Source organism: Mytilus trossulus, chromosome 5 (genome assembly GCF_036588685.1).
Source record: "Mytilus trossulus isolate FHL-02 chromosome 5, PNRI_Mtr1.1.1.hap1, whole genome shotgun sequence".
Taxonomy (NCBI): Eukaryota; Metazoa; Mollusca; class Bivalvia; order Mytilida; family Mytilidae; genus Mytilus; species Mytilus trossulus.
Genome location: NC_086377.1, coordinates 49,332,926 through 49,344,003, shown reverse-complemented (window position 1 = coordinate 49,344,003; position 11,078 = coordinate 49,332,926). Strand labels below are relative to the sequence as shown.

Here is an 11,078-nt window from a genome sequence, read left to right as displayed (position 1 = left end):
AATCATTGTAATATTTTAGAAATCACTATCACTGTCACTGTCAATTACGCATAGATGCTATCTTTTGTTCTGTTTGTTGACATCTGATGGTGGCACTCTCTTTACACGAGATATCGGATTTAACTTTTTCCTTCTGACCGGACGTGACTGCGAACTTGATACATCCCGCACAGCCAAACGGACGCCCCACTTTTTTTTACTGCCGGTCGGGAGAAGACCAAGTGACCATATTTCTATACCCCAGTCACCCTTGGGGGTTATTTGGATGGAGAGTTGTCTCATTCGCACTCACACCACAACTTCCTATAGTCAGGGGTACTACATGTACAAGTTATTTTTTATTTACTTGAAGAAGTAAAAAAAAGTAAACAAATATAATAAAATTAACGGTACCAATTTTCTTGCACCAGATGCGCATTTCGACAACACATGTCTCTTCAGTGATGCCCGTGTCCAAAATATTTAAAATCCAAAGCTTCTATAAAAGATGAAGAGCTATAATCCAAAAGGTCCAAAAGGTATAGCCAAATATAAGTTAACTATAAAGTTTAAATAATCTGTCTTTAATTTTCTCAAAAATTTACTTATACAATTTTTCTCACAATCCCACACAAATTCTAAAGTTTTGAGATGTAAAATTATGGCTTTAATAATTTTTTCACTGGATGTTAGGCAACCCACAATCAATCAATAAATCTGAAAGCCAAACTCGGCGTATGAATCCATTTCGAATCCACATTATTAGTTATAATAAAATTAACGGTACCAATTGTCTTGCACCAGATGCGCATATCGACAATACATGTCTCTTCAGTGATGCTCGTGACCAAAATATTTGAAATCCAAAGGAATCCATTTCGAATCCACATTATTAGTTATAATAAAATGAACGGTACCAATTTTCTTGCACCAGATGCGCATATCGACAATACATGTCTCTTCAGTGATGCTCGTGACCAAAATATTTGAAATCCAAAGGAATCCATTTCGAATCCAAATTATTAGTTTATCGTCCTTTAAACATTCAATTACATTGTAAATGCATCTACCTACAGTCACAATTCAGCAAGAAACACGCTGAAAAACAAAATTTCCACTGATCAAAAATATTGATAGGGGTAAATTGGTATAATCAAGGATTTGTATAGTACAAATCATTGGTATAATTAGATTTATATAGTATTTTATACTTTTCTTCACGAAATGAATCATTTGTATTCCCTAATTAAAATGCATGTATTGCATACATAAATAGTATTAAAGTTTGGTTCCCCTAGCCACTCTCAAAAGTACTACCTACTTTAAAACTTTATGGTAAAGAGTTATATATATTGTTCATGTTAACACTAGTGATCCTCTTGAACTTATTATTATAATTATTATAATATAATGTATTGTCAACATGGTCAAAAAATATTTAAAGGTTTAATACAGGCCTTTTTCACCATTCATATCATATTGTAATGTGATAGTGTATTTGGTCTACTGCATGTCTTAATTAAAGAGAACCTTATATCAAATTTAAAACAGAATAAAGTTGAACTACTGTGAAGTTTTGTCATTGTTTTTATTTTATGGTAGTAATCCAAATTGTTTTATAAACTTCTGATGTGCTCCGGTTTGAGAAACAAATTATTTTGAACCAGGAATCGAGACAACTGACAGCAACTTGGGCAAAGTTACTTGTCAGTTAAACATGAGTCTTTACTTCTTTAATTTATGCCATCATAAGTTGAACAAGTATCTGACAGAATTTGACATATAGTCATAGATTTGTTTCCATTTTTAAAATTCCATCATTTAAGGACTTTCTTCTGGTTTTGAACAATTGACAACACAATGGATGCCACATGTACTACTAGTGATATAGACAATATTTATCATAATGAGTACAGACTTTGATTTTTTGGCCATTTTAGTTCTCCTTTGGGCCACTTATGTCCTTATCATTAGGTCCGAAACGCTTTAAATTGCCATCAGCGATATAAGGAAAAGCAAGAAGCATACCAAAGTCACATTCAAAACTCGTACAATCAAGGGACAAGACAACACGTAGAAAGAAAATAAGGAGTGGGAACAAACACGAAACACAAACACCGAAAACCATAAAAACCGAGAGTGAAATCAGGTGCAATGAACAAAAAATCAGCCATCTTGAGTTTTAGAGTGTCACCTAAACCATAAATTTTGTTAAAGGAGACGTGACACAATTTTTTTTTTTAATTAATCAATTCAAATTGGTAAAAAAAGTATATTATAATTAATTTTTCTTGTCAAAATCTCATTTAAATGACTTTTAATGGTCGAAGAATCCAGCGCTTGTCGTCTTCTTTGATTTTTAATGAGATACCGGTCACGTGATCGTGATGACGTCAGTGGATACAAGCTGAGAAAATGTCTCAATATAGACGAAGTACATAGCACTTTTGCGTAATTAAACAATGGACGGTGTTGAAAGCAGTTTACAAGGCAATTCTCAAAGTTTAGATATTCAGTTTGAGCCGTTACTTGTGGAAAATAATCAAGAAGAAGATATAAATTCGTCAACCGAAGAGTCCGACATTGACGATCTTTCAAGCAATGTCGATCGCCTTGTAAACACAAACTGGTTCGTATGAAAAATATACTTGTAACCAAAACTTTCAGAGTTCAATTAATGGCAGATGTATGTATAACAGTTAAAATGTAAATTTCAGGGTTTTTTTACGATTAATTAATCCACCGAAAATAGTTTGTTTCCCTCTGCCCTAATCCAAATAATTATGACGTTTGGCAAGGCTATTTTAATTTTTTTTTCTGGGACGCCTTCCTACAACGTCGTATACAGATTTTGCTTCACTTATATAAAGAATTACGAACTGTCAAATATAATAAATGGACAGGGGGGGGGGGGGGAGGAAAAATTGTCCATCATGTTATATTGTATAAACAGACCACCTGAAGAAGTATTGGAGTATACCAGTCACTAGAGACAGTAATAAAATTTTGGCAATGAAAAGAAAAAAAATGTCCATATATATTTGATGAGCATAGTATATATGAATAAGACATCACCACATTTATGATATTTTTTTTTATAGAGTTTAATTCAAGATATCATGGATATATAAATATACCTCCACAATCAATTCATAATTTTGAATGGGGACACATAGTTGCCCCTCCCATCTTTACCCATGGTTAGGATCTGCACTTGCTTATGATCAACCGTGGCCAAAAGTTTATTTGTGAAACCTACTCTTGTGTTATTTTTTCTATATTGTGTATTTTGTACTGCTGGTTTCACATAAATAAGGTTGTTTTCATGTTTTAGGTGTGATTGTGGAAACTGCAATTCCATGACAACAGCAGATGAATGTGTATGCTGTTCAGACATATCAGCTGTAAGCTATTTAATGCAACCAGATGACTTAAACTGCATCACAGTCTTTATTGCCAACTGCTTAAACCGTCATGTGTTACAAGTCAGCATGTATGCATACATGGAGCATGTTGGTCCGTTTGACGACAATGAACCCATCAATGAGTAAGTTTTGAAATAGAAGTAGGCTAGGTTCATGTTCATGTTTGATCAATTTCAAATGAATCAATGTTCATTCACTGTTTTCGAGACGATACTTTCAGTGACTTCAATATTTTTAATTGTACAGAGTTAGTATAATCATTGACAATTCCATAAAGAAACTAACAGATGAATTAGATAATAATTTAATATCACAGATAAATTCATAATTCAAATATCACAGATAAATTCATAATTCAAATATCACAGATACAATTTGTTTATACATAATATATTTTAAAGCATATTGAACATGTAGAAAGGCCGAAGTTCTTTCGTGTCATAATAATATATAGTATCTTTATTGCAAAATTACACCCATGAGGGTCAAGCAATACAATGAAACAATAATTTTATACTATACAATGCAATACAATGAAATACAATGTAATACAATGAAATACAATGTAATACAATGAAATACAATGTAATACAATGAAATACAAAATAATACAATACAATATATGGAAAAATAGAACATTAGAGTTCAATTATAAATGTATGTAAAAAACACCATCATAACCTTGCCTGACATGGGTCTGACTCCCTCAGTTCTAAAGACTGTTTAATGAAGACTCCAATATGACAAACAAGTTCAGGGATAGGGTTTAGAATGTGTTTAAGTTTAGTGAATGCATCAAGATGCTGAAATAATGGTACATAGTCTTTTAGATAAACAAAAAGATTAGAACGCAAAGATGTGTTAATGTCACAATACAAAAAGAAATGATATTCGTCATCTAAGACTTCACATTTTTTACATAATCTTTGTGCTCTCGGAATGTTTCTGTACCTTCCTAATTCAATGCCTAGGGAATGATCACTTAGTCTAAATTTTGAGAGTAACTGCCTATGTATAAAATTATTGCAATTTAAATATTCCTCAGACTGACAATTATTTTTTAATTTCCCATAAAGACAAAGTTTGGATGAGGAATCCATTTTTGAAAGTTTAATTAAAGTATTTTTTTCATATTCCTCTGAAACACACTTTTTTATATTACATTTTAACATGTTTTTTGATTGTTTAAAAGGTACATTATTATTAGAGTAATTTTCTGGGTTTATTTTCATTTCTTTAAAAATTTTATCTGCAAATGAGTACCAAGAATAAATTCCTTCTGAATGTAAATTTATGTTTGTTTGTAGAGATTTTTTAACCAGGGGATTAATATCATTACAATTTATTCTATAAAAATACATGAGTGTTTGAGTTTTTATATAGGAGTCCAAAGTAAATCTACCTAATTCTGATCTAGCACCTATGTTAGTGGCTGTCTTTTTCAGTTCTTATACTGCTTTACAAAATTTAGAATGAACCTTCTCAAAGGGATATTTTTCTGCTAATGCAAGAGTATCACAAAATGTATTATTTACTGCAGCTCTATTAGATGCTCTATAAGCTGACTGAAAATTATCCATAAACCAAATCTAAGAGTTGTATGTCAAAATAGGTCTTATAAGAGTATCAAATAATTTACATGACAAATTAGTGGGAACAAAATTAAAATTTGACATATATTTTCTCAATAAAAATAAAACTTTAATGCCTTTTTTAGACAGCTCTTCAGTAGTTTGTGTAAAATTTCCCCTATAGTTAATAATATTCCCTAGAAATTTGAAGTCCTTAACTTCAGTCAAAAATTTATTATTAAACAAGAGGGGTGGGGATTGTTTATAAATATTCTGAAAAACTAGAATTTTAGTCTTGTTTGTATTAACACTCAATTGCCATTTAGTGCAATATTTATTTAGTTTATCTAATGCGTTTTGAAGCCCCTGGTGTGTCTCGGACAGTAAGACAAAATCATCTGCATAGCTGAGAGTTTGGATACTTGAAGTATCAAGAACTGGAGGGTTACAATTTACATCAAAAATTGAATGTAAATCATTTATATAACAATTAAACAAAGTAGGACTTAAACTGTCCCCTTGTCTTACACCTCTAATTATTGGAAAAAACAAAGAGTGTTCATTGCCAATCTTCAGTGCAGACTGGGATAAACTATACATGTTTTTCAAAGTAGTATAAAATTTCACACCAACACCATCATTTATCAATTTATACAACAGGCCATTATGCCAAACAGAGTCAAAAGCACCACGCAAATCTACAAAACAAGCAAACAGCTTTTTCTTATTTTTTTTCAAATATTTAGTGACAAGAGTTTTTAAAATAAATATGCTATCAGATGTTCTGTGATTTGAACGAAATCCAAATTGATGACTGGAGAACTTATTTTCGTAATGCTTTACTAGTCTTTTATTCAAAATAGAGCTATATAATTTTGCTAGACAGTTTAAAATAGAAATGCCTCTATAGTTACATATGTCTTCTTTATCTCCAGACTTGTGGATTAAAACAATAAATGCTTTTCTCCAGCTGGTGGGGTAAATACCAGATGATAAAATAAGATTAAAAAGTTTAACTATGGCTGTAACTGTAACAATGCTACTATATTTTATAATTTCATTAGATATTAAGTCAGGTCCAGCGCTTTTCCCTGATTTTAATTCTTTTATACAGTTCTTTACTTCTGGACTATCAGTATAAATATTATGTTCTAAAGTACTCTCCAGCATATTTAAATCTTTTTTAACTTTTTCTTTAAAAGAGTTATCATATTTTTCAGCCTTACCAAGATTTTGAAAATGTTCTTCATAGTTATTTAATTTAATATTTGAACAATCATCCTGTTTAGTGTCTTCATTTTTTAATTTTTTAAGGAGTTCCCAATATTTTTTGGGGTCATTTTCTTGCAAATTTGTTAATGTTTCATATAAGTTCTTTTTAAATACAATTTTCTTTCTCTTTACTAATTTTTTAAGTTTCTTAGCATGTGTAAAAAAATTACATTTTAGCTCTAAATTAAATGGTTCTCGTCTCAGTTTAGCTCCTATTGCTTTGATAGTTTTTTTAAGATCACGTACTTCATTGTCAACCCATGGTTTTCTTTTTAGTATTTTTTGTTTAACTTTTTTATATCTTACAATTTTACATGATTTATTTGCTAGGCCCTCAAAAATATTTTTTATATCAGAAGTTGCCTTGTCAATTCCTGAAAAAGTTTGTTCAAACTGTGAGTCTTCAAAATCTCTAATTTGTTGTTTAATAAAATTTTCCCCTAGTACTTCAATCATTTTGTCTCTTGATGTATTCTCCCATCTATATTTCACTCCTATCTGAGTAAAGTTTTTATGACTTTTATGTTCTGTGTGACATATATTACATTTCAGTATAACAGATATAGGGACATGATCTGACAAATATGTTGGTTCGCCAATATAAAAATATTCTATAGAGGACATCAAATCCATGTCAGACAAGGCATAGTCAACAGTGCTTGAACCATTATGCTTGTAACAAGTTACATTACCAAAAAGATCACCTACAAATCTACCATTCAGTATTCTGAGCCTGGAGGCAATACATAGATCAATTAGTTGTTTTCCATGAGGATTTAATACTTTGTCTAGAGAATTTCTATAAATATGTGAATCACCCAGATAGTCATCTGGCAATAAATTTAAAAGATCATCATGAATATTATTTTCATCAGAAATAAAATCTAAATGATTACTGACTCTAGCGTTAAGATCTCCAATAATAAGAATATTACCTTTGGATGACAGCTTTGAGATTTCATTTTCAAGTAATATAAAGTCATCATTAAAGTATGTAGATGACAATGGTGGAATATAACATGCACACACATAAATATCTTTTTTTAAACCAAAGAAAAATTTATCAAGCTTTAACCATAGCCTGTTGTCAGATTTTGTTACATTTAAAACTTCAGATATACCTTTATGTAAGGTAGATTTATAATATACAATTATACCTCCACTGTATCTTTTGGATCTTAATTTCTTTTTTCTAGATTTCTGTACATAATTAAAATTTACAATGTTTGTACTAGAATCGGCACCCTTCCAAGTTTCCATTAAAATATTTATGTCATATTTAAGACTAGATAAAAAATAGTCATCTTCTAATTTACCTCCCAGGCCCTGAATATTCCAACTACCAATCGACAAATTTGTTTTCATTTCAAAATCAATTTCTGGTGTAAAGCAAGATATCTATAAAATTTATTGGGCAAAGGGAAGTAACTCAAATTTTTCCCAGATATAGAATTTTCACATTTAATATTTTACTCTTTTTTCCTTTTTTGTTTGTTTTTTCCTTTGATGCTGCATTTAGGCAAATTTAAACTATGAAATGATATGTAGAACAAACAAAATTAACTAGACACAGGGATATTTTCTCTTTAACCCCTCATTAACATTCAATAAAAATTTAAGAAAACATAATATTTATTTTTTCCCCTTTCAGTAAATATATACCAATCATACTTGTACTTGTATATACTTGAAAAGAATAACATGGTATATATACATGGTACATAAAAAACTTTCATGTTTCAATTATTTTAATGGATTATGAGAACACATTTCAAAATAAGAAACAAAACAAAACAATTTCACAGAACTTTCTACTCTTATTTAGAATTAAAAGATTTTCATTGTTTTTTATATATCCAATCATAACCACAAAATGCTATTTATAAGAATAATAATGAAAACATTTTAATGATACAAATTAACAGTACACCATGGTACACATGGTCAGTAACCAAAACATTATTAATAGTGCAAGCCTTCAAGAGCCAAACGTAGTAACTTGAGATTCATGTCTGAATTACGACGACTTGTTTGTTGGTAGTCATTGAAGTTGTTGTTTGTGAATTTGTCTTGCCACTGAGAGGAATGGTCATGGAGGTTGTCCCACGGATTTCTATTAAACGTGTAATGACGCTCATGTTGCGGATTTCTCCAATTACTCGGTCTACTTTCGGTGTACTGTGGATTTACGACTCCCAAAAGAGGGCTTACAATGCTTTTCAAATTTCTTACATACATTCCGATTCCTGCATATACATCTAAATGAATGCCATCACTAAAGTTAATTTGTGTAAGGTTTCTATGATGTACAAATTTCAAGTTAAATTCTGAGCATAGCTTTTCCAATAATGCATTGCAATCTAACCTTTTAACTTCATAGTCTTCAGTGTGCTTGTAATTCTTGTAGTATCTAGGTAAGAGATCATTAATTATAATATTTGAGCCCGGCACTAATCTTTGTGTGGCCAATACCAATTTTTTCATATCATTTACAACTTCTTCTGTAGACTTCTCGTCTAAGTCATTTGATCCGACTTGATATGCGATATTATCAGCTTTCAACTTTCCAGTTTCAAGGAATTCAATTGCTCCTTTAATAGTCTTGTCTCTAAGTGTAGTAATCTTTGCAGACTGATATCTAAAGATCTTTTTCGCATTCATGTCTTTAACAATAGAAGATCCTACCAGCCAAAACTTTACTTCATTGTTGTTTTCTTTAGAATTTAACCTCTTTTCGTCCCGTTTTGACTCATTCTTGGATTTAACACGGCTTGTATTTTGCTTAACATGATTTTCACTAGTATGTGCATTATGATTTCTCTTATTGTGATCATTCTTATCTACATGTACATGTATCTGATTTTGTTGTATTTCTTCATCATGTGTGTTGTTTTCTTTGACTATACAATGTATTTCTTTACACATTCCCTCCAATGAGTCTAATTTGAGAGTTACAAAATCTTCTTTTTCATAAACATTGGTTTTTATTTTGTTAAAATTTTCATTAACAGCTGACGTTATGTTTTCAGTGATCTGTATATTGTTTTTTTGAGTAAGTTGAATTTGTTTCACTTCAGACATAATTGTGTCAAGTTTTCTATCAATTTTCATCATTTCTTGTTTACCCGACATTGCTTTCTCAAGCAATTCTTTACTAATAATAGGGTTTAAGTCAGTTGTCACTTGTGGAATTCTACCTTCTAATATTTCTACTCTTTCACCCATTTTCTGTACCACATTCACCAAGTTATCAATGATTTTATTGTTGTTCATTTGATTTTCAACATACTTTGACTCAAAAGAATGTATAACACTAATAAGAGTTGTTATTTGTTTATTTTCTGTATTTTGATCCTCCTTTACGTTACCATCCGTATCACACTTGTTTTTCTTAGATTGTGATGTATCTTTTTTAGGAGATTCACTAAGAGTTGATTTATCTTGACTATCAGAACATGTTAATGAAGTATTTAAAAGTTTTTTTGGATCTGTATTATCCTCATCATTTGATTTATTCAAGGTTTCACCTAATGTATCATTAGACTGATCATTATCATCGACACTGCTGTCAAGATTTTCTTGCATGGTAAAATTTGGGGGTCTCATGTTTCTAATTCTGAGATCAAAAGCTTTAGGATTATCTCCCTTGAGAGCCATGTTTACTTGTTTCTTTATGTAGTCAAATTCTCTTGTAACCCAACGTTGGCACACATTACCTTGTACAAGGCATTTGAATGTTGTGTAATATATGTTTATTGTGAGTAATTTAACACTACTGCGGGATATTTGGACCACTGATTTAAACAAATTTATATCTGGAGATTTCTCTGAGAACGATTTCGTCTCGTCATTTAAAGCTAGTAATCTTGTTTTCTTGTCATAATCAGCCCACACAACATTCATTTCATTCTTTTTCCCAGTCTTAGTAATAAAATTCTTCGCCAAAACAATAAAGACCTTTTCGTCAAGTCAAATGTGACCTGCTTGCTGTCGTTTGTTTGTTGAACATCAGCCATTTTATAGTTACAATATTCACACGTGTGACGTGAAAGTTAAATAAATTTCTAAATTTAAGTACTGCTCGTCAATTTTTTATGCATTTATGCTTTAGAACTTCTACATGAGTTGGCGTTGTATTTATGTTATTTTGTACCCATAACTATCCTGCTAAACACCAGATTTGAAAGTTTTTAACTCTCCAAAATTATCATGTGTACAACCATTCAACCGGAAGTTATATTTACATCATGTACATAGGTAGCAAATATATACATGGCAGTACACCTTAATTTATGTGGTTCCTATCACATAACCCATGACGTCCTCTCATGTCTGTTTTACTGATGATTTGATTATTTTGTTTTTTTATAATTGGTTTTGCGTAAGTGTCATTTCTTTCCTCCACACTGGCTCATACTGCAATTTCCATGCCTCCGTGTCGTGTTGTTCTATTTGTAAATTAATATTAAACTTCTATACCTTCTAAACATTTTTATGTACTACCGAGAATCAAAACCGCATGTAACCAGGAAATAAGCACTATATTCTAAACCGCGACCGGCAAAATTCCGGAATAAAAAAAAATGTTTTAAAAAACGGCAACAAAATTATTTAGGTCGCGGCGATGTTTTTGGGTTGGTCGGCTGACAGCAAACAGACATAATTTTACCTAAGGCCTTACTTAAAGTATTCTTTTTATTAATGGCAGAAATTTAAACCTTTCTATATGATTGTTTTATTTATAGGTAGTCGTAACAGAAGACGAATTATTTGAAGTTTCTTCAGATGAACAGGTCAGAGATGAAGTAGACCCGTATTTATCATGTCCCGT

At 30.9% G+C, this 11,078-nt stretch overlaps 1 protein-coding gene across 1 annotated transcript; it reads left to right on the top strand.

The window, feature by feature from the left end:
• Positions 1–2,441: 2,441 nt before the first annotated feature.
• LOC134718036 (uncharacterized) lies at positions 2,442–3,530 on the top strand. Its single transcript, XM_063580538.1, has 2 exons — positions 2,442–2,608; positions 3,314–3,530. The coding sequence occupies exons 1-2, from the start codon at positions 2,442–2,444 to the stop codon at positions 3,528–3,530; spliced, it is 384 nt and encodes a 127-aa protein (XP_063436608.1).
• The last annotated feature ends 7,548 nt before the right edge of the window (positions 3,531–11,078 follow it).

What these genes read in the sequence shown, in the direction of transcription:
- LOC134718036 (XM_063580538.1), top strand. Translation starts at nt 2,442, where the DNA reads ATGGACGGTGTTGAAAGCAGTTTACAAGGCAATTCTCAAAGTTTAGAT. An exon ending in CGCCTTGTAAACACAAACTG is followed by an intron (nt 2,609 to 3,313) that starts GTTCGTATGAAA and finishes TTCATGTTTTAG; the next exon opens with GTGTGATTGTGGAAACTGCA.